This window comes from Dermacentor variabilis, chromosome 5, assembly GCF_050947875.1.
Source record: "Dermacentor variabilis isolate Ectoservices chromosome 5, ASM5094787v1, whole genome shotgun sequence".
NCBI lineage: Eukaryota > Metazoa > Arthropoda > Arachnida > Ixodida > Ixodidae > Dermacentor > Dermacentor variabilis.
The window spans coordinates 20952473-20977444 of NC_134572.1; the positions used below are offsets into that span (position 1 = coordinate 20952473).

At 44.0% G+C, this 24972-nt stretch overlaps 1 protein-coding gene across 5 annotated transcripts in view; it reads left to right on the top strand.

The window, feature by feature from the left end:
* Rrp46 (exosome complex component Rrp46) overlaps positions 1-20975 on the top strand; it is a 128343-nt gene extending 107368 nt beyond the window's left edge. The window contains exons 1-7 of one of the 5 annotated variants that reach the window (XM_075691930.1): positions 12553-12707; positions 13350-13409; positions 13554-13660; positions 13733-13846; positions 14162-14283; positions 15272-15412; positions 20743-20975. In XM_075691930.1, the coding sequence (XP_075548045.1) occupies positions 12571-12707; positions 13350-13409; positions 13554-13660; positions 13733-13846; positions 14162-14283; positions 15272-15412; positions 20743-20955 (894 nt within the window). In that variant the 5' untranslated portion in view covers positions 12553-12570 and the 3' untranslated portion in view covers positions 20956-20975. Of the gene's footprint in view, positions 1-12552; positions 12708-13330; positions 13452-13553; positions 13661-13732; positions 13847-14161; positions 14284-15271; positions 15413-20742 lie in introns of those variants that run through there. The other 4 variants (XM_075691932.1, XM_075691933.1, XM_075691931.1 and 1 more) reach the window with 4 other exon arrangements.
* Positions 20976-24972: the final 3997 nt, after the last annotated feature.

Genomic DNA, 24972 nt, shown 5'->3' on the forward strand with positions numbered 1-24972 from the left:
ATTCATGATTTATAGCACAAAAATAAATAAAAGAGCGGTGACAAGGAAAAGGTTAGGACAATAGAAGCGTTGTTTTTTAACTGAACGTTTATTCAAAGTCGATTAAATATACGGAGTCACGCACGCACACATACAGAATGAAGAAGATGAGACTGCCAAAGTGGGGTGACAGTATCAGCGGTCGCATGGACGTGGTGCACTTATGTATTACCTAGAAAAGCAAACTTCTGCTTAGTTAAAGCGATAGATGGCTGGCTCACACAAGACCGCGTATGCTTGTCAATATGGAAAGCTTCGGCAACTTCACGGGCCTCCGACTTGTGTACCTCATAAGAATAGAAGTCTTAGTAAAATCTGGTGAGCAGCTACATGACCCACAACGAATTGATAAATTAAACCTGGATGTACTTTAAAATGTTACCTCAAGTCAACATTGATACAACGACCAGGTTGGCCTATGTGTGTTTTGCTGCAAGGCAGCTGGTGGTTTGATTAACTGTGCATTTGTTACCCTGATCGACAAGCCGCCCCACCCTCCGCTTTTTTCTGAAGAGCCGCACTAACTCTGCCGAGCTTTTCCTTTTTATTATTTTTTTACGAGAAGTCGACCTTGAGATCGTATACCTACAACGCGCAAGATTGCAGTTATTTCGTACCTGAACTTGCTGTCACACCCTGTCATGAAGGTTGGTATAGTTTATAGGTTTACAAGAGGCTCTGACACCGCTAGCGCCTACACCACAAAAATTACAAATTAAGAATTCAATTCTGGGTTTTTATGGGTCAAAACCACGATATGATTATGAGGAACGCCGTAGTGGGAGTGTCTGGAATCGTTTTGACTACCTGGGGTTCATTAACGGGCATGCAATCCATGGTACACGTGCGTTTTTGCATTTCTTCTCTATCGAAATGAAGCAGCCGCGCTCGGGTTTTGATCCCGCGACCCCGCGATAGGAGCGCAACGCCAAAGCTAAATAAGCAACCACGGCGGGTGCCAAATTAGGAATCAAAAAGAGGTAAAGTTATGGAAGAAGCGAAAGCTTTTCCCGTTCGAATGTAATGTTTCACCGGGAAGGCATCAGAAATGTTGGATAAAGTGAACAATTACCTACAGTGAGATAATTTGCATCTATCTTCCCACTATAAACGTGGATGCATTCATCTGGCGGATTTTAAGGAAATTAATTTCCAAAGCTAACAATTTCTTATATAATCTTGTAATCACAAAGCACTACAGAAATACCCATGCAGCCGGTGAGAGTATGGGGAAATAGCTACCTTAGGTTTTGTGAAAACCGAAACTTCCCACCGTCACGCAGCTTAGACAATACAAACAAAGACAAAAGCAAGAAGCACGAACAAACACCTAGAATTCGTCACAAGTCACGCGTCACTCCACCGTTATCGCACTGATTAGAGAATAACACACTATTGAACTCACCTAAAGTTGAAACGCCCTTCGGTGACGTAGCCAGTGTCTCCGCTAGCCAAACAGGAATACGGAAGAAGCATTTTAAAAATGCTGCATACCAGATTTCTGCGAGAATATTATTGCATACAGGGTATTGTACGTGACTTGAACCAAGATTTTTTTTTAAAAGAACGTCATTAGCCGCAGCTGAATGAGACCAACGGCTTATTGTTTGCCGTCATGCGGCACTCCTTACAGATTTTCTTTTATATTACGCTTAGTTAGTTAATTAACAAATATGAATTATGCAAAATTTTTAATATTCACTTTAGGGCCAACTGCGTTTCGTTGCGTTGTAGAAGTGACTCAGAAACGACCGATCCAGTTTCTTGTGGCAACGTACATGCTGCGTGGTGATTTTTTTTTTTTTTGCGTTTAAAGAAAGCCCGCGAAATAAGAAATAAAACCCCGTGACTGCGCTCATGAGCCTACCGCATTGCAGCGCTCTTCAACCGCGCTTCGTGCGAAAGAACGTTGCGCGAGGACCGTGGCGAAGTGAGCGGCCGCGGCTCTGCAGGCATCGACCTCACAGTGCGTCAGCATTTTTGGTGGTGGCACACGGAAAGGAAGCAACGTCGTCCCTGATAAGCATGGGCTCAGCGCACGAGCGCAGTCATGTGTCTTTATTTCATATTTTGCGGGCTTTCTTTAAACGCCGAAAAAAAAAATCGCCACGCAGCCTGTACGTTGCCGCGAAAAAATTGGATTGGTCGTTTCTGAACCTCCTCTACAACGCAACGAAATGCACTTGGCCTTATAAAGTGAATATTAAAAATTTTGCGTACCTGATCTTAATTATTTACGAATTAAGCGGAACATCAAGAATACTCTAAAGAGAGCCACATGATGACAAACCATGACGTTGGTTTCATTCAACTGCGGTTAACCATGTTTATAAGTCGTTGGTTCAGGTTAGATGAAACCCCCTTCTTAATGCACAAGTCATATATTTCGGAATAAGCGTTACTAAATTTAATTCACCAAACAAATGAAAAAATAACTTACCGAAAGTTGAATGTTCTTCCACAGACGTAGATTGCTCTTCTGCCGGTATTATGAAACAAAGCAATGATTAACGTAATGTAAATGTGCGGTTTTACGCGCTAAAATCACGATATCATTATGGAACGCGCCGTAATAAGGGACTATACGGATTAATTTTAACCACCTGGGGTTCTTTAACATGCACATGAACGTTCTTGTATTTCACCCCCCTCGAAATGCGGCTGCCGCGGTCGGGATCGAACCCGTGGCCTCTAGCTTTCCATGCAGCATTCTTTCTAGCTAGACTGAATATCAGGACACGAGATATATAGGCATATCATGGGGGAAAGCCTGCGACGGGACCTAGAAGCAGTGCCCCGTCACATGACCGGAGACAGCTACCACGCAGAGTTCACGAGAAGCATGCTTCCTAGATAGAACCTAACCTCTAAGTAAAAACGGTTCAGAAAAGGTTATTACTCTAGAATTTCTTATGATGTTTGACGCATTATTAGTGAAAGTTCCTGACCAATGGGAAAGAGTGCTTACTAACGAAAAGATTTCTGAATTTGACCCCTGATTTTCACAGCCATATACTTAGAGCACTACACTTTACAATATCTAGGGATGTAGCACCTGACTTAAGTATTTCAGTATACTGGTGTGTTACAGCGCAATCACGCAGCGATGCCGGTTATTTTACTTACTTCATACAACCCAAACCTATATAGGCTCTGTATAACACTCTATCACGCAGCACACTGTCAATAAACTGGATTGCCATGACTTGCAATGAATGTCCCCACTATGGTAACAGAGAGAGCGTGACACATCAGCACACGGGTGACTTACCCATTGCCACAGATTTGTTGTTTTGTAATACAATGTCAAAGAACTGCAGAGCGAATGTTCTGGTGGCGCGTAATGAGCAGATCGGATTGGATACGACTGCCCCCAAGAATCCAACCTGAAAAGACGTAGGCGACGGAAGTTCAGAAAGATTACTTCGGTAAAAACACGGCCTACCCATATAAGGAAGAAGGGATAGCAATGAGTTGCTACCGAACTCAATCCGTATTCTCGATTATGAAAATATCAATTTAAGTAACATTGTGCTCACTTGTTTCGGTTATTTTGTCTTCTCTTTTCTCGTCCTGTTTCCTAACACTGGCGCATGCCCACTATGGGGGATTGGCCAAGAAACAGGCGGTTTCCAGTATATTTAGAAGTAAAACAAAACTAAATTTAAATAGTAGAGCGTGGGAGTAAAGAAATGTGATTTAGAGTCACTCAGCATAATCTTTCTTGTCTGTGACCGGTGTCCATCAGTGGCGTAACCAGAAATTTTTCCATTCAGGGGGGGGGGGGGGGAGGAGCACGTGACCGGCGTGCCCCCGCCCCCCAGGATGCGCCATTGATGTTTGTTAAGTTATATTGTTATTATATCGTTATTATACTGCACTGCCCGAATGTCGCGCCTTCAAGCCATAAATCCCAAACAGTTACATGAGACGACTACTATTTCGCCGATGATGACAATGGATAGGCAGCTTTCGGCTGTGTACCCCGATTCATTGTGATGATCATAATCGCTGCTACAATTCTTCTCTTTACCATATACGGGCTCTGCTGAAATGTGGACAGCTCATACTAGCGAAACAGTGCCAAAAGAGATGAGGATGAAGAAAGTTCTGCAGCTACGAGCCATCTTCTGAGGCAGCAACAACAATCTACATCTACACGAGAGCTATCATTTTCGTTCTCGGCAAGTTTTTTTACAGCGAAGCTGTATATAGCTAGCCGATTCATCCGTTCGTCTGTCGCTTGTACGTTGAAAACTCCTCCGGCGCAATCCCATGCGCATGCGCGAAAAACAAAAGAGAGGGAACAAGAAGCGCGCTATTGGCTGCAACCGTAGTGACGTCGTTGTTCTCCGTCGTAGCCGAGCGCGCGCGCAGCAGTTTCTCTCCGGCTACGAAATCGGTAAGCCACTCGTCATACGCACTCCTCAGGAGCAGGCAGCTTTCGATCAGCAACGCTGCGAGGAGAACCGGGAACGAGTTCGTCTACGCCATGCCGATGCTGCAGCCTGGGCACCAGAACAGGCTCGCGCAGCCGAGCTCAAGCAGCAACTGCGTACCAAGGATCCGGCAGCCTACCAAGCCATCGTTTAATGAACGGTCGGGATTAACCCAGTGATAAATATTGGGGTCGCACGTTTCCGCTTCGCTGGTTAACCATCTGTAGGAAGTGCCTGGGCGTTGATTGTTATTTTGTTGCGCTGTTTTGTCAAGTATGAACTTTCAGCAATTAACCTGAGTTTCCCTGCTAGTGGAGAGCAACGGTGCACGAAGAGCTCATCACACCTCCCCCATCTTGCTAACTATACTTGTTCAGGAATGCACGAAGTTTTTCCGTGTTGCTCAGCGTTTCCGTGTAAGGCGAGTATTCGGGTGTGCAACGACAAGACGACGGCACGATGACGATCTTGCTAACTAGACTTGTTTAGGAATGTACAAAGTTTTTCCGTGTTGCTCAGCGCTTCCGTGTAAGGCGAGTATTCGGGTGTGCAACGACAACGACAAGACAACGGCACGATGACGATAACGACGGCGTGACGACGTCGACAACGACGATGGAGCAGTGACTACGACGGCATGCCAATTACGATGGCGTGACGAAGGCAACGATAGCCCGCATGATGACGACGGTGACGGGGATGAAGCATGACGACGACAATGACGTCGATATGATGATTACGACAGCCTGACGACAATGACATGATGATGCGACGGCATAACGACGGCAACGACAGCAGCATGACGACGAGGGCACGTAAATGAAGATGACAATGACGTCTTGTAACTACAACAGAGTCATGGTGACGACAACGACAAGATCACAAGACTACGAGAGCGAGAGAGAGAATAAGCTTTATGCAAAACAGCACGCGAACGTAGGTAGCTGCTCCGCCCGGCAGTGGGTGGTCCCCTCAGTCCAGGAGTACAGCGGCCTCAGCTACCCATCTCACTCGGTTGACCAGGTTGGGCTGGTCCGTCGAGTCGGATATGGACAGCGCTGCCTCCCATTGCCGAGTGGTGAGGTGTGTTATGGGTGCGAGGGCTGGTGTGCTTGCGAAAGCCCCATGTGGTAAAGCGTCGCGCATTTATCGCAGTGTGGGCATTTATAGGAATACAGCGCAGGGTGTATGGCGTACACTCAAGTGTGGATATGTGTTTGTTTGAAGTTCCCGCCATATTACGGCTTCCTCTCGCCTCAGAGCATTATAAGGCGGTGGTAGTGTTCTTCGTGAAAGGTGATAGAGTTGTAAGATGTGCGTTTAGGTTAACAGTAGCGGCTTGAGGTGAAACTGCTCGGTGCATTCTTCTCGCGGCTCCTGGTGTGCATGCGCTCGGGCGTAGGCGTGTACTTGCTGATTGCCGAGTAAGGACTCGTGCTCCGGAGCCCACACAATTTGTATGGTGGGAGCTGGGGCGCTCCACTCAGAATGCGATGTGCGGCCCTGGAAATTTTGGCTCTGAAAAAATTTCGGCATGCCGAAATTCATGAGGTTACACTGACGTAACAGCGTTACGGTTTGGGAGTAATATTCTAAAGGGACAAATTTGGCCTTCTTTTTCTCCGTTCGTAGCCAACATTTCCATCTGCCAGAAAAGGCAAATCATTTTTTTGCTAACTCTATGCCAGCCTTACTTAGTGCCGAACCTTAAGCGTCTACGTAAAAAGATCTGAACCGTCTTCGACATTTCAAAAATAATTTAAATAAACACGTGCACTGTGTACATGATGCCTTCTTTATCTATATCGCACAGATACGTACTGCAGGGAAGCCACAAACTAAAAAATAAATGAATGAGCCATTCCACTCTGTGAAGGTGGATGACCAGCGAAGGTATTGAAAACCACCACTGCAGCTGCTGAGGGTGGTATGCAATGCTTTGTGGCTACACTCGAAAAACAGTTGCCCCCTTTGGGGTGTACATTTGCCACACAACTATCATCGTCATCTGTCTTGCCCGCATTTCCTTTCTTTAACGTGGCGAGCCCGGTACTTCCAAATAACGAACGGCATGCCCGTTATCAGCATGACTGAGCATTCCCGACAGGAAAGTAGCGAGCGCAGCGTTTTCAAGAAAGGAAACGCAAGCAAGACAGATTACGATTATAGTTGTGTGGCAACTATACACCCCGAAGGGTTGTACATTTGTTTAAGAGTGTAGAGTGCACTCTAAAAACAGTTGCACCCTTTGGGATGTAGATTTGCCACACAACAATAATCGTCATCTGTCTTGCCCGTATTTCCTTTTTTAACGCTGCGAGCCCGGTACTTCCGAGTCACGAACCGCTTGCGCGTTATCAGCTTGACACAGAATTCTCGACCGGAAAGTAGAGAGCGACGAGCGACAATGTTAGAGCAATGGTAGGAATGGGAGCAAGCGTAATTTTGACAGCACGCAGCCGCCCATAATCGGTGATGTAACAGCATTATTTATTTATTTATTTATTTATTTATTTATTTATTTATTTATACTGCAATCCCAATATCGGGATTATCGCAGGGTGGGGAAAAAGAACAGTTTCAAAAAACAGGCGAAATGTAAACAAAAAGAAATACGCGTGCAGGTTGATGTTCTGCAGCCAGCATTAAGAATACAACATTCGAACAAGATGTCAAAGAGTAGAAATGAAATATACCATAGAACAATAAACTGGCAAAATGCAGTAACACACACTAGGTAATATGTTGTGCGAACAACGTCAATGATGGTTGCAACACTTCATTGTCGGCAAGGTTATCCTAATCGGTTATAGTTCGTGAAAGGAATCAGTACTTAAAGCAGTTTATTATGAACGCGAAAAGGTGCTAAAATTAGCTGCTGTCGTTGTCGAGTCGCATATACAGACGAAAAATTAAGTAAATGGGTGAGTTCAGTTCTGTAGTGTCCTTTAATTAATTGGTACATGTATTTAAGTTGTGCAATGATTTCGCTCGGCTATCGTCGACAGGCCAGCTTTGACCAAAAGATGGGTTACCGATGTACGTCGGTAATTGTTATATATGTATCTAGCAGCCCGCCTTTGAAACCTCTCTACTTTGTTTATGTTAGTCTTAGTGACTGGGTCCCAATTGATAGCTGCATAATCTAAGGTAAGCAAAACAATACATTTGTAAGCAAGTAGGCGGACGGATGGAGTGGATAACCGCAATGCCCGTCTTAAGAAAAGCAATTTACGAAAAGCGTTACACGTTATGAAATCAATATGTTTATTCCAGCTAAGATTGGTACTGACCCAGATGCCCAGACATTTATATGCGGTTACTTCTTTAAGTGTCACACCATTGATACTGTAATCAAACGGTAAGACATATTTTTTTGCGTGATACGCATTAATCCAGTTTTTTTATTCAAAGTTAATGGACATTTGCCATGATTATCAACATGCAGAAACTTCTTGTAACGCGCTATCCAGTAGTAGTTGATCTGAGACACTTCTTATTTCAAACATCAGCGTAAAGTCTAATTTTCACAGGAATGCTAGAGACAGTATCACTAATATATATTAAAAACAATAGAGGCCCAAGAACAGAGCCTTGAGAGACGCCAGAGTGAAGCGCAAGCCTGTCAGAACAATGATGATTAAAAACAGCGAATTGTTCTCTGTTTAAGAGGTAAGCTGAAATCCACTTTACTAATTGTTTGTTATGGAGTATTGTGTCTAATTTACAAATTAACTTTTCGTGAGTAACCTTGTCCAAAGCTTTCGAGAAATTCTTGAATACTGCGTCAATCTGTGTTCCATCGTTAATGGAAGAGGCAAAATCATGTATAGTTTCTACTAGCTGTGTACAAGTCAAGTAGCCTCTCCTCAATCCATGCTGATATTTAGTAAAAAAATATCTAGCTCTGAGGAAGTCTGATATGTGATTGCGAATTATGCGTTCAAGTAGTTTAAAAGCATTCGATGTTAGTGAGATTGGGCGGTAGTTCCTGACCAATCGCTTGTCTCCACTTTTGTGAAGCGGTTTCACTCTGGCAGTCCCCTAGTCTGTCGGAATTTCACATTCAAATACAGACTTTGTAAATAAAACAAATAAATATTTATGTGTCCATTGTGCATATCTTTTCAAAAAGGCATTAGGTATGTTGTCCGGCCCAGGTGACTTCTTTACATCGAGATTAAGCAGCATATTTAAGATACCATGCTCACTAATGACAAGGTCCCCCAAAGGCAGGAGCGAGGCTTCAAATTTTGGAAAAATATAAAAAATATTATTTTCGTTAATAAATACGGACTTAAAATGTTCATTGAAGACAGATACTGCTTGTGCGCCACCAGAAAACCTTTGAATTCAAACTGTTCATGGGCCCTAGAGGTTTGGGAAACCAAATACCACAATTTCTCGGGAGACCCTGATATAAAGTTGGGTCAACATTTTTCAAAATAACAATGTTTGTCAATGACCGTATGTTTTTTTTAGCTGAGCACTAAGGAAAGCGATCTTTTGTTCCAATTCTGGAGAAACAATATTTGCTTTTCTTTTCTTTTTCACGCGCTTCAGTTGCCCTTTTACTTGCAGTGTCACCCGAGAAATCCATGTGTTTTTTCTTTTCTTTTTAACAATAACCGGCACGTGAAATTCAATATATTCATGTGCCATGGCCTTAAACTGGTCCCAAAGTTCTTGAACACTGGCAGTGTTATTACAAAATGTATAAAAATTAAAGGAAAGCACATCGATAATGGAGATATTGTCAGCACGGGAGAAGTTTCTAAGATGCATCTGAGAGCAATCTTTATCATCAGTCAGTCCGGAAAGAGTCAGGAGAACGGCCTGGTAATCGGAGATACCAGGTATTACGACACACTTAGTTGTATCAAGAATTGTTCCTGAAACAAAAAAGAGGTCGAATACAGATTTTGAACTCCCTTGTATTCAGATGGGGTGCTCTACAGTTTGCGTCAAGTGAAAGGATAAGGCTATATCAAGCATGGCCTGACTTGATTTATCAGTATGAGCTTTAAGTGCGAACGATGACCAGTCAATATCCGGTAAATTGAAGTCGCCTGTTAAAATAATGCGATCATTTCGCTTAATAAAGGTTGTCATATGGTCTTTTAAGTTATCCAAGACAGCGATAGGCGATTCAGGCGGCCTATAGAGCACTCCTGCAATACAAGGTGTGTTTTTTAGCTGCACCAAATTTTTAAGATTAGAAAAATATAAATCACTGTAACTTTATGTTTACCATTTGAGTGTACGCGGATAGGCGGCCTCTAGACACAGAGCAATTTCCGCAATTACGCGCCTAATTAGCGAAGTTACAGTAATTAACTTTCTAATTATCAACAATAGGTGAGCACTTTGGGGCCCGTCCTCGACACTACCTACCCCCAAAATCAAATTTTGAATAGCGGATTTCATGTGGGAGCTACGCGAACAAATTAGTTCCTCATGGCAGGCTCCTTGAAACCGAAACTGGCTGCAAAAAGAGCGTCTGTGTCGCCGATGTCGCAGCCCCCCTGCCTTTCGTCACGTTTGCTAGGTCACCGCCGGTCCAGCCCGCGAGCAGCTTGCGTTATCTCTTTGCTATCTGCGGTCTTGGCCTAGCGCTTCATGCCGGCAGTCCGCCAAATTTGCTTCGTCATTCCGTTGGGCGCCGCGTGTCCACTTCCACTGACGAAACGCCGTTTCAGGGATCCAAGGTCCATAATTTTTATACTTTTCATGATGAGCGCGGAATTCTTGCATAATGTGTTCGTGTGGTGTGTCTCTTTTGTTTAAATGTGATAGTGTCCAGTCGCATAACGGTGTGAAATCACATCACGGGGGCAAACGTTCTGGCTTTCTGGCAACCTGGAGGACTTCTCGAAGGATGTCATCATCCCGACAATATTCCGCGTATAGCAGGATAAGCGGCCTAATCATGTTTGGTTTATTTGTATAATGTAAGCGTCAGCTGCACTGTGTGACGATGTTGAAGCATATGTGATGTTGAAGCATATGTGTTGTGGCGAGGATTGGATTATGAGTATGTAGGAAAACGCTACTAGCACTCTGCGCTGCTGTAAAAGAGGCTCACTACAGTCGGCGTATAAACTCTGGACAGGTGATGTTCAATAAGCGCCACTTGTCATTGGTAGGCCGAGGTTATGAACTGAGTCAAGTCGCCTGATGTAAGACTGTCTGGCTGAACCATATATGATGCCACCATAGTCTAATATGCGACGTACTAAAGTGCGATATATGTGTAGCAGGTATTTACGGTCAGAGCCCCAGCGCTTCCGTGAGAGGACTGTGAGGATGTTAAGTGTCATCATCATCATAAGCCTGGTTACGCCCACTGCAGGGCAAAGGCCTATTCCATACTTCTCCAACAACCCCGGTCATGTACTAATTGTGGCCAAGTCGTCCCTGCAAACTTCTTAATCTCATCCGCCCACCTAACTTTCTGCCGCCTCCTGTTACGCTTCCCTTTCCTTGGAATCCAGTCCGTAACCCTTACTGACCATCGGTTATCTTCCCTCCTCACTACATGTCCTGCCCATGCCCCCCCCCCCCCATTTCTTTTTCTTGATTTCAACTGAGATGTCATTAACTCGCGTTTGTTCCCTCACCCCAATCTGCTCTTTTCTTATCCCTTAACGATACACCCATCATTCTTCTTTCCATAGCTCGTTGCGTCGTCCTCAATTTAAGTAGAACCCTTTTCGTAAGCCTCCAGGTTTCTGCCCCGTAGGTGAGTACTGGTAAGACACAGCTATTATACACTTTTCTCTTGAGGTATAATGGCAACCTGCTGTTCATGATTTGAGAATACCTGCCAAACGCACCCCAGCCCATTCTTATTCTTCTGATTATTTCCGTCTCATGATTCGGATCCGCCGTCACTACCTGCCCTAAGTAGATGTATTCCTTTACCACTTCCAGTGCCCCGCTAGCTATTGTAAATTGCTGTTCTCTTCCGAGACTGTTAAACATTACTTTAGTTTTCTGCAGATTAATTTTTAGACCCACTCTTCTGCTTTGCCTCTCCAGGTCAGTGAGCATGCATTGCAATTGGTCCCCTGAGTTACTAAGCAAGGCAATATCATCAGCGAATCGCAAGTTACTAAGGTATTCTCCATTAACTTTTATCCCCAATTCTTCCCAATCCAGGTCTCTGAATACCTCCTGTAAAAACGCTGTGAATAGCATTGGAGAGATCGTATCTCCCTGCCTGACGCCTTTCTTTATTGGGATTTTGTTGCCTTCTTTATGGAGGACTATGGTGGCTGTGGAACCGCTATAGATATCTTTCAGTATTTTTACATACGGCTCGTCTACACCCTGATTCCGTAATGCCTCCATGACTGCTGAGGTTTCGACAGAATCAAACGCTTTCTCGTAATCAGTGAAAGCTATATATAAGGGTATTGGGTATATATAAGCTATATATAAGGGTATAAGGGTATATAAGGGGTGAAAGCTATATATAAGTGCATTGTTCGCTTTAATTTTCATACTATTTATGTGCGCGAGAAAGTTCAACTTGTTATCAAACAGAACACCCAGAAACTTGTGTTCTTGTTTTACCGGCAGTGTGGCTTCCTGTAGCATCTGGTTGTAGGACTCTTTTTTGTGGAAAGGCAACACTAATAGTTTTTTTTTTTTCACTTGAGAAGCTAAAACCGTTTTCAGATGCTCACTGCGTGAGTTTGTTTAGCGCAATTTGGATTTGCCGTTCACAGGTTGCCAATTATGACGCACGACACAAAATTTGTAGATCATCCACATATAATGAGTGCGTTACAGAGGTTGGAATCACATTACTGTATGAGTTCATTTTCACCACGAACAATATTGTGCCACCATTTTACTGAATAAATACGCGGGACAGAACCGCTCATAGACGCACTTGGAATGTTCGGTCGGACATGAAATCGGCTAGACATTTGAGCATTATACCGCGGATCCCTAAATCCACCAAGTCCCTTAAAATACGAAACCTCCGTGTTGTGTCGTACGCCTTTTCTAGGTCAAAGAAAACAGTGAGACAGTATTGCTTGTGTAGAAAGGCCGCACGTATCTTTTGTTCTAGCCGAACTTGATGATCTGTTGTAGAGCAGCCTTTGTTGTACCCACACTGATGATTATCGAGCAGGTTCTCGGTTTCAAGGACGTATGTAATTCTGATGTTTATAATGGATTCATAACACATGGCAAGACAGCTTGTGAGTGCTATAGGTCGGTATCTGGTAGCAGTTGTAAGATGCTTTCCAGCTTTCAAGAAAGGGATTATAATGGCTTTTTTCCACTCATTCGGCATTTTTTCTGTTCCGAGATTATGTTGAAAAAACGGAGCAAGGTCTTAACTGCTTTTAGAGATAGGTGTGCGAGCATTGTATAATGTACTCTGTCAGGACTGGGCACTGTTTTTCTTTTTTTGCCAGTAGTGAGTATTCTGTTGATTTTCGGGAGTGTTAAGGGAGCCTTATACAATATGTCTCGGAACTTCCTGTTGTCGGAATCTTTTGTTTTTCTGCTGATTGTTTATATTTTTGAAATGCAGTGGAATAGTTTATTGAGCTCGATATGTTATCGAAATGCTGCCCTAAAAAGAGCGTACGCGGGCAATCGGTCTCAGCGCCCGTAGCGAAATTACTTGAACATGCCGCGATGCGCGTCTCCGCCCCAATACAGTTCGCTCGCAGCGTCCTCGCAAAATTTTTCCACACGCGGTGCCTCAGCAGGACAACGCCGTTTTTCCTACTTAACCATTGTCTTGTAGACTCTAGTTCTGTTCAACCATATAGTTTCTCGCTAACCACGTTCTAACCACGATTTGTTATAGGAAGCACTAATTTTGATTTTGCTTTCCTCCGCCAGGAGGCTTCGATCTATCCATGTTTATGTTAAGAAGATGGCGGCTCCCACAATCGACAGCCGGTATGAAGGCGGGTCTTAACGCATTCTCTGATTCTCGCTTTTGTGAGTTGTTTAACATCACTGTGTTACACATAAGCTGTGATCACATTCTATGACTGTCGCACACCGTGAAGTTGCTTCAAGTTCTCATTCTATTACCCGCAGAACGGATTCGTCAGAAATGGAAGTAACTAACACGGGACGCCTTCGCAAATTGGCCGCGAAGTTTTCGAACCTCTCGCGTCCCGATGGTTCAGCAATATTGGCACAAGGTATGTCCTGGTGCCTGTAGTGGAATGCCGCATTTATGAAATTTCTTCTTGTTTTTTTCTCGGATTTGGCAGGAGATACTGTCGTTCAAGCAGGTGTCTACGGGCCAGTTGAAGTAAAACAAATGCGCGAGCACCCTGAGAAGGCCACAGTGGAAGTATTTTTTCGATCTAAAGCGGGGCAGCAAAGTGAGTAACATGTGGTGTTGGCTTTGACTATTTCGTGGTTGTTTTGAAATGTCGCTGTCTTCTGTTCATGGTCATGCTTCCAATTATGATAGATAAAGCAATGCCTAGTTTGGTATCTTGTGAAGGAATAATCGCCTATGATTGCTGTTTTTTGTAGTATCAGTGTCGGTGTGCTCCTTCACGTATTGCCCCGTTTTGTAGCGCAGTTTTCTTTTTTTTTTACCTTTAATAATTAAATGAATCAACATGCCGCTAAGTCAATCCGTGGTGTTCTACTACGCGGTCGCTTATATTAACTGTTGCTGATCATTCCAGGTTGCTCAGATCGTATGTCTGAAAAGGTTATTCGAAGCACGCTGGAAACTGCTATGTTGACAGCCCTGCATCCGCGCTCCTGCATATCATTAACATGTCAAGAATTTCACAACAACGGTGGTGTATCCTTTTGCTTTGTAGATTTCTTTCCCCCCCTAATTGGAGGGGCCTAGAGAAATGCCCGCAATACGGTGAAAATGGAATGCTACTGTTATGTTTCGAAGCACTTGCTTTATTTTATTTTGAATTATTGGTTGAGTAATCTGCCCAACAGCATAGTTTAATCAATCCATTTTTTATTCGACTCAGAACTCTTGCACTGTACCATTGCAAGCAGAAGCTTGAAGGCCATGGAAGCCATGAAAATACTTCCTTGATTTAAAACCTGAAATCAAGGGTAAAAATCCATGTGTGCTTTTTCAACAAAGCACTTTCCACCTAGTCAACCAAAGCAGTTCATTCGCCAAATGGATGTCTCTTCATGAACTTGGTGCAAAAGAAACTTTGTGCACATGGTTACAGTTTAGCAGCCTTGTGGTGGTTGGCAATGGTTCATTCACCAAGCGCTTTTCATACACCTCTCCCACTTACATGTAGCAAAGAGAGTTCTCTTGTTATTGAAAACAGTGTTTTCATTTCAAGCTTCAATGCATCGCAGTGCCTCAATGTCTGTGGCATTGCGCTGCTGAGCACAATGTCACAGGTTCGATGCCTGGCTGCAGTGGCCGAATTCTGATGGGGTGGAATGCAAAAACTTTCATGTATTGTTACAATACATTGGGTACACATTAAATAACCCCAGGTGGTCAAACTTAATCCAGAGCCCTTTACTACAACATCCTTTATAACCTTCTATGGAGTTCTGGGAAGTTAAGCCTTGCAATTTAATAATTTTTCAAGTTCGCAAAACATGCTGTTGCTTTATCTCTGTGAAGTCAGAGCCTTGTAAGTCTTCAAAAATGATTGAATTATTTTCCACAACTGCTATGAGCTCTTAAATGCCAAACGAGCCAGGATTCCTCCCATTCCTGTTGCAATGCCTTTGTGGCACACCAGGGTGTCTAAAATCTGCTTTGCCCACTCTGTGGCTTTCCCTTAACTTTTAAGCAGGTGCTGGCCTGTGCAATAAATGCTGCCTGCCTTGCAGCCATCGATGCTGCAGTCAGCATGAAGTGCCACATAGCAGCAGTGACAGCAGCAATCACCAACACGGGGATTATTTTACTGGACCCCGACATGCAGCAGGAGCAGGTAAGCTTGTCCTTGTGGTTTCCAGTGACAGCTGTCACATGATATAACACCACAAAATACACAGGGCAATAACAAATAGTAAAAATGAATGCATACTCACCTATATGTGCAGTTCACTGCGATGCATGTGGCCGTTATCCTGTGCCGAGATACACTAAAATACTATTTCACAGACTCGGCAACCAGCTCATTAGAGAATTGGCAAAAGCCCTTCAACATTAAAGGGGCAGTAAAGAGGAATACTAAGCTAATCTTCATTAGTAAATTAGTTGAGCAGTGGTTCGATGCAAAGTGGCATGCAACCAAGAATGTGCCATGCTAAAGAAAGGCAACTCGAAAAATAACAGTTGTCATATTATGCATGTGGCTAACACCAAGAGCTTGTATGCAAACAATAGTCGCTTCAAAGGTGCACTTCAGGCATGTAACTAGCATCCAGAACTCTGAGCTCTTATTTTTCAGAAGTGTGATGTTTGTCTGGAGATGATCATTGTGTTTCCAATTCTGCTGAGTAACAATCGAATTTGCCTGTGATTTAGGTCATGATTTCTTTTTTTTCATTTTTTTACCCCACCATCAGTCTTTCTTTTCACTGCAAACAGCACCTACAATCTAGGAAACTGATAAAACAGGGTGTCTACCAAGTTGACATTTCCAAATTCCCTGAGTTTTCCAGGTTTTCCCTGAGTGCCTTTACAATATTCCCTGAGTGATGCAGAGCTATGTTTTATGTCAAGACGAGCTGAAACCATATCGCCTGATGCTGTCACTCTCTAGTAAGCATATGAAAAAATAAAAATAACGACTTAATCAAATTTGAATACTAAGGAGTAGTGTTTATGTTATTCAAAAAGTGAATAGAAGGGAGGGCTTAGTAAATGCACAGCAAATAAAATGTCTTCGAAAAAAATTGCAAATCGAGTCATACATTCTCCAATACGAATAAAAAAGGAGATGCATACAAAAGCAAATATTTTCAAATATGAGCTATTTCTATCAACTGATAGCAAGCTCAATGGTATGAGGCCCGAACTTTGTCACAATTGAGATTCTCTTTCAACAGCTCATAAGTCAACCTCAACTGTCCAGACATACTCTCAGCCCGCGCACGACGCCTCAGTCTTGTGTTTCACTGCTTTAAAGAGGTTATTTTGGTTTGGATGAGGGACACTTGTATTTGGCATCAGCCAACACTTTGTTTTTTGAGCTCAAGCTCCTTCAAAACAGCGGCAGCACGCTTCGTTTCCTGTTCATTCCTCAATGCATAGGTCCTTTCTGTTCTTGTACGCCTTCCGCCACTCGTTCGCCCCACGGACCATTTGAAGCATCTTCTTGGTCAGTTGCACAGTCCACGTCCGAGTTTTCGAACTCCTTAGGGGCCGCGAAAACGTTCGAAAAATCGGCCAGTTGGAAAAAAAAATAAATGCATGTCATTTACTGCCCTTAAGGGCTCAAACCGCCACAGGCACATTCGAAAATACTCTGAAGGCCTGTCGGTACACGTATTAGGCATATCGGTGCTCGTACTGTGACCGGAAATACCGGGTGCACGCGTGTATAATTAAGGAATACATAATGTGCCCCGTGGCAATAGCCCCTTCCCACGCTTGTTATGCTTCACTGCAATACTTTCGCGTATGCTTCGCCAAATAACAGTTCTGTACGGAGTCGAAGCTGACTTTCGGGAACCGGCATTATTCAACACACCGTGCTTTCCAAGCTTCTAAGCCAGTCGCGAGGACTGCAAAGGCGGAGTCTGTGCCATTGCTGACTGCAGGGAATTCTTTCAATAAAAAAGACGGCACCCAGCGGCAAGAAGCTTCATTAGCGAACATCGAAGCAGCTAGGCCTAGCATTGCCGCAGTGGTGGCTACGGCTGCCAGTGGATCTGCGTGCGAGAGCGCCGGTTTGAGGCGGAGAAGTAATCAAAATGGCAGCAGTGGTGGCTTTGATTAATGCCGTTTCGGACCTGTGGTTACGGCAAAACGTCCGCAAAATCGGATGGCGAAGAGTTCTTGCATCTGAAATTTCAGATGTTCTGATACCTTGACTCTATGGCAGGCACGTACCCAGGGGGGTGCTCGGGCGTGCCCGCCCCCCTCCCCACCCATGCCAACACCCCTAACACATTCCTAAAGCACCGCCAAATCAAATGTGAGACTTCACAGCTATTCAGCGTTCAACATTTTGCTGCCTTTTTCACTCCTCTTGGACGGCGGTAGTTATCGGCATCTCTTGGGGTGTGAAGGCCAGTTTTCGCATATAGATTCGGTGCCCAAGCGATTAACTCGAGGTGCGTTCGGTTGTCACCATCTATTCAACGGTCACGCGCATCACTGTTGCTTCATTAGCTCAACCTTCTTTGTTTAGACTCATCCAGGGACCAAGAAAGGGATTCGGTTCTTTGTCAGCTAGTCTGCATGATCGTGGAATGATTTCCGGCTGGAGAAAATGCCAGTTGCGTTTAACTTTACCTTTTGCTTCATTATTTCCTCAAGTGATGGCTCGCCGCGACGCTGGCAGATCCGCGGAACCACATAACCAGGATATGGGTTAGATAAGGCGGAAAATAAAATAATGCAAAACAGCGTCCGTCATCAAACCCTGGAATAACCCCTAAACCCATAATCGATATCACTGTCACCTGTTGCCTCTTCTGGTTTTTCCCTAATTGTACAGCACTTTTCGTGCAGAATTGTGACTGGAAACAATAGTGGCAAGGAGTTGAGAAATTAAGCAATCTCGTAAGGGAGAGATCCAAGGCAACATTCAAACGGGAAGGAAAAGCGAAAATTAACAAATTTAGCCGTTGTTTATGAAAGTATTTTTAGATCAACATCTTTTTATTTAAAAGAATGAGAAAACACACCGCCGGAAGTGGAGAAGAATTCCGTGTGTTTTGAATGACGCATTTACAGTTATCAGTTGAGCCACCTGACGCAGCCACTTTTCTACTCTGCTATGTAGGTGTGTTTTTTTTAACCTTCTGCGGTGGGTGCAGTACGTACAGAACCGCAGCGTCCTGCGCTCTACACGGTTGTATGGGACTGGCGGCCATGTATCATTACACAACTTCCCAAATAACAATACGAGTTGGTTTTGGCACTTCACTTGGTAGAGCAGTAAACGAGGGATCCAAAAGAACTGTGATTGTTCCCCATATATATATACTTCTCTATAATTCTTCCAGAGCTAATAAAAAGACACCACTATAGAGTCGCATACAACTTAAGTCTGCAGTGAAGCCCCGCGCACGCCCTCATAACCGCCAGCCACTGTTCCTCCGCGAGGCTGCAAATAATTTGTAATTAAAACTTTTCCTGTTGCCCAAATAAGGTGGTAACCACAAAAATAAAATTACTGGCACGTAATTTTATATGTTTTCCCTCGCTTATTATAGTGGAATGGCGAAAGCCTAATTCTTTATTGAAATGAAGTAAAATGCTTGCTTTGTTGCAACTATTTAATGTTGTTTCACTTCAGTTGGCAGTGAAATTTCAGGAGTAAAACGGGCTCAGCAGTGAAATGAACTGTACTGCAGACTTCTGAAGATTTAATCAATTATGGAATTATATGTGCCAAAACCACGATCTGATAATGAGGCATGCCATAGTGGGGGACTCCAGAAATTTGGACCACCTAGGGTTCTTTAACGTGCACCTAAATCTAAGTAGACGGGTGTTTTCGCATTTTGTCCCCATCAAAATGCGGCCGCCGTGGCCGGGATTCGATCCCACGACCTCGTGCCCAGCAGCCCAACACCATAGCCACTAAGCAACCATGGCTGGTAGACTTTTGAAGAGTGAAATGTTCACACTCCATACGCTTTGTCCATGTCTGTTGCAGACCTCATTGCTTCCGTTGATGAAAAGACTCTTCAAAAACAGCAGACGCCCCGGAGGTATCAAGTACGACACCATTTTGAAAAGGCCGCATGATGACGATTTTGTTTGCTTATGTAATTGGCAGGCGGAGTAACACAACCCCACGCGGTCCGTGTGCCTTGGTTGCCAACTGCTGCTTTTTAAGTTCTATGCTACTATATAAATCTGCTATAAAGAGAGGCCTTCGTCCTGCAGTGGACATAAAATAGGCTGATGGTGATGATAGAAATCTTTATTTTGCACTTTCGTTTATTTACTTGTTCTTGGGAGTGTTCTTCCTGCGCTTCTTTGCTGTGCGAGTCCATTCGATGTGGTTCCTTGTTTGCCAATTAAAGAATAGGTGCATCTCACAGGCGTACTACCTGTGAGATACACCTTATTTCATTTCTCTTTTACGGGTTTACACGTCTTTAGGGCAAATGGCGGGCGTTATTGACATTTGTACTAGTAAAGGTACTCCTCCCCCTCATTTGCATAGAAAAGGGACTTTCGGTTGCCCCCCCCCCCCCCCGGAAAAAATATATCCTGGGTACGTGCCTGCTCTTTGGGGTACGTGGTGGTGCCGCGAAGCCATCCAAATTATCGGGAATCCGGAAAGTCGGTCGTTGACTGTACACTGGCATATCCTCCAGCCGACGACAGGGCGTCAAAGACGATTCATTACGATTCCTGTCTGTTACTCGAGCCAGCGTTACCACGAATTTCAACCCTTTCAATAAAATTACAGCAAATTTTCTCTGATAGAGGCACGAATTCCCAGAGTTTTTCCAGACTACTCAAAATCCCTGAGAATTCCCGCTTTTCCCGGTTGGTAGACACCCTGTAAAGCTTTCCATTCAAAATACCTTTTTAAATATTGCAGGAGTTTCTTGAACCTGGAGCTGGTGAGAAGTTTACCCCAGTGGAGTCTGGGCTTTGCTTTTCACATGTGTATACAGGCTTCTTAAACTGATGGTCTCTCTACCTTTTTCCCCCCACCTTGCAGGCTGAAGTTAGCTGCTGTCATTCAAGTAGTCAAAGGCCAGTTATCACACTACTCACTATATAGTCTCGCCTCTGTGCAATGCTAGGGCCCTGTGTATGGAATTAGAAATTTTCACAATACTTTCCTTTCTTTTTATCAGTTTCAGAAGTGCTACATAACAAATTTCAGAAGTGTACATTTCAGTGTGTCTGCTCCTATCTGTAGAACCAAACATTGGAGCATGCTGAAAGTTGGACGGAATACGAGGAAGTGACCAGGGTGATGCAAGGACATATATGTAGTTACAGTTGTGTAGGAATCGCATGGTGGGAAATCACCAATTTCATTGTTTGCCCAAGTCTGGTGTCCTGGGGATTTGGAGTAATGGAGCATTGACAGTTTTGCTAGAAACTTGATTGCAATTCTGTAAAAGCTGTAAAATGTCGGCAAGATTTAGTTTTGTTGCATTCTTCTTTGCACAGGAAGCGAGGGCAGTGTGCACATTCTCATTCGAGAGCCAAGAGTCCAAACTGGTCTCGACCTACACCAGTGGCCAGTTTTCCAAGGAGGAGTTCCAGAGGTGCCTGGCTCTGTGCCAAGCAGCAGCAGGCGACATCTTTGCCTTCTACCAGGATGCACTGCAGAAACGCTACTGCCATTCATTCACAACCGATGGTGGCAGCGATGCCGATTAAAGTGCCACGGTCTGCCTTCAGACTTTCTTGTAGTCGCTTCATGCAAAGAGGTGCCTCCAGCTCAGACATCTCTGTTGTGGAAAGCTGTGCCCTCTTCTGCACTCACACATCAAGTGACGCGAGATCACCACTGCTGAATGAGATGGTAAGGATTGATGCAGCTAAATATTAAGAAAATAAATGTGCAAGGCACCACACCAAATCAGTATCACAACATGTTTTGTTACCTTTATTTCTCCACCACGTTTCAACAGGCTTTTTCTCTACGCAGTGTTCTTGCACAAGAGGCACATGCGTCATGCAAGCATTCTTCACGTCCACAAGAAATGGCAATTATGGTTGACACACGTACTTGCAGCAGTTAAAAAAAAAACTGCCGATGTTATACAGGTACCAATTCTGAACAGGAACGTGCTTCTTTGGTTGCCAAAATAACTATATTATACATGACTGCCCAGTCAACAGTTCTGCTTTAAAGGAGTAGTGACACTAACTTCCAAAGTTGTAGAAACTGTACCACATGCTCCCTGTGCATAAAAGGATCACACTTAAGTACGAAGTTAGGAAAATGCATGGTATATTTTAATTTTATACTAACGTTGGTCTCAATATTCCAGATGTCACACCAACATTCTTGCGACATCACGACGCAGCCAAATGTTCCGACATTGCGAAGCAATAAGGCTTAGTATAATGACAGTGCTCACAAAATATTACAGCGCGTCTTCTGGCTGCACCAAAATGTGGAAGCCATAGAAATAGTGCGAGCCAAGGTATCGTGATGCATCTACTTCTCATAGATACAAGAGTCAAATGCCTTTATAACGAAGCGCTTCAGATCTCTGAATTTCTTTGTTAAACAGATCACTCTTTTAGCACTGTACCACTACCCAGAGCAGGCTAAGGCACGGTTAGCAAAAGGAAACCAATCTTTATCATGAATTCATGGTATGCTTAGACAAGTCGGCAATTTTCTTCCGTTTACTTTGTCCAATGAAATGTGCAGCTGCAGCTGACCTTATGACACCAAGGTTTACAGCACTCTGCAAAGTACAGCCGCAAAGCATCAAATGTCACTATTGCCTATCTTGTCAAGATTCTTGGTTCGTCTGCAGGCTCTCGTCACTGCTGCCTTCGTCCTCGTTCACCTCCTCTATGACTTCAACCATGGAGGAAGGAAATAACAAGGAGGGAACATTACGTCATGCAGCCAACCATCGAAAGCCAACTTTCTTTGAAGGCAGCATCTTCGTCTTTCCTCCCTCGAAAAGTCGCCCCAACAAATGACCCTGCGCTTCGCTGACTCAGCCCATCGGTGTATACTTGGTTCTTGGTATATTTTAATTGGCACGCACTTGTTTGGGTGCATTTACAATTGCTCTGTGCACAATTTCTCCCGATATGTTCATGCGACTTGAGTCGTCTAAACTGCAACATACGCATTTACCCTCGTCTTTGGTACATGTGAGTGCGGCAGTTGTACAAATTATCTTTGAGAAGAGCCTGCACTGAACATGGCTAGCCTACCAGTGGCAGCCTAAAACAGCAACATGATCACATGTGGGGCTGACTTCTCTGGCTTAAAGTTTGTTACATCGTGCTCCCTCCTAGATCTTCTCTCTTTCATGGCTTCAACAATGTCATCTGTCGTAATTTCCAAGGTCACCATCAGCCGTACTGACACCTACTGCTGCATTGAAACAAGCCACGTAAGAGAAGTGATTCCTGGAGCTAATTAGCAGGACTTAAAACACTTGTCACATGTGTTGGCTGTTCATAGTGAACGCTAAACATGATAAAGCTTGTTCATTGAAGATGGCCGTCTCTTCAAGGTGTTCATCGGCATAGATGAATCAAGAGGCAGGTTGGAGACGAGAAACTTGCGAGGTACAGTTAGACCTTGATACAATGAACTTCAATATAACGAAATTGTCTATCTAACGAAGTATTTAACTTTTCATAAGCTATTGTCCATAGAAACCATGCATTTAGGACCTCAACATAATGAAGCATGTTTGTATGTGGCTTCAAAGTGTTCATTTTTTGGTGCTCATTCCTTTCCGCGAATTCTACTAACATCTTTCCTCTAGTGTTTCTAGAATTGATGCCATAGTTGCAAACTGCTTGTTCACCAGCCTGCTTTTTCCCAACTTTTGCATTGAAGTCGCCCATGACTACAGCATACAGAGTTTACACTTTTCTCATCACTAATGCAACATCTTCATAAAACTGTTCTATTTCTTCTTCATCATGACTGGAGGTTGGGGCATAGGCTTGTTCTACCTTTATTCTATACCTCCTAGTCAGCTTTATTACGACTACAGCTACCCTTTCATTAATGCTGTAGAAGTCGTCAATGGTGCCTGCTATGTCCTTATGGATTAGGAATCTTACCCTGTATTGTCTCTTTGTCTCAAAGTCCTCTGTAGTAGAGGGCGTCGGTGTTAGCACTGTACAAGCCTCCCCAGTTCTTCCAACCTCACCAAGGCCAGTAATATCCCATGCAATGGCTGATAATTCCTCAAAGAGTCCTGGTAAGCTAGCTTCACTCAAGAGTGTTTGTGTGTTGAACGTTGCCAGGTTCAGTTTTCAGTGGTGGCTTGTCCAGGTCTAGATTCTTAGCACCCTCTGCCACATCACAGGTCTGACCGCCGCCTTATTCAGGTGCTCCGCAGTCACTGGGGACTGAGGGCCATGGGTTAATTGTAGAAGTCATGAGGGAGGGAGTGGCCAAACACTGCAGCAGGGAGACCGATTCCTGTTCTGGTGAGGGAGTGTCTTTGTTGAAGCTTAGTGGACCTTCCTAATCTGGTTGCACCTGGACTAGTATAGCCATACTATTGCTTCCAGCATTGTTTTGCCAGAGTCAGGTGCCACTCCAAGCCTGGAGATGTGTATTAGAAGAGGATACAAACTTGCGACCTTCAGATTAGAAACCCAATGTTCTACCTCTGCTCCATGCCACCATAGCTACAAAAAATGATTATATTCCTATTATATGTATTGCTAATTCAAGCTACGGGCTCCCTACAATGGTCAGGCAGTGCAGCGATCGACTCAGCCGCCAGCACCACTGTGTCAGTTGCGCGAAACACCAAGGCGACCACTGCTACAGAGGCATGCTTTTGCGCCGCTCGTTTGAAACCTGTCGGACGTTCTAAATTGCGGTTTTAAGGCAATCGAAAACATCTAGGCCCATCTTGGACCACCGACACTTGAGAAAGGACGTCAAATTTACAACTACAACCATGTATATAGTGTCAAAGTAAACAGCATGGATATCACAGCCAGGTGCTTAAATTATGGTCTTTTAGGTGCCAAAACCACTTTCCGATTATGAGGCACGCCGTGGTGGGGGACTCCGGAAGTTTCGACCACCTGGGGTTCTTTAACGTGTACCTAAATCCAAGTACACGGGTGTTTTCGCATTTCGCCCCCATCGAAATGCGGCCGCCATGGCCGGGATTCGATCCCGCGACCTCGTGCTCAGCAGCCTAACACCATAGCCACTGAGCAACCACGGCGGGTCGAACTCGAATATGAGAGGGCATTACTGCTGAAGCATCACAGAGAGCAATCAGCTGAAATTAAACAATGTGAAGACTAAACAAATATGCGCTAGCTTGCGCGAGAGAAATGCTAATTTTCGAATACTCGAAGTGTGCTGCAGTGTACACCAAGCTTAGTTCTGTTGTTCTAAGCGTGAGAAAACATCGGCACGAATGAGCTCGGTTCCAGTATTTGCGTCTTGATCTTGGCGCAGCAGGAAGCACAGCGTGTACAAAGCTTCATCACGGAGCACTTAAGAAGCTAGATTTGACACGTAACAGCCACTGCACGTCTGTTTTGCAGCAAGACAAGCTAAATAACTATCTAAAGATTATAATAGCGGGAATCAGTTCACACGTTTTTATGCAGTTGACGCTTTGTGTTTTTACAGATGCCGCTGCTGGTTCTTTTTTTTTTTCTTTTTTTTGCATTTACGCCTTAGTTCATTTAAAAGAAATTAGCAAGACT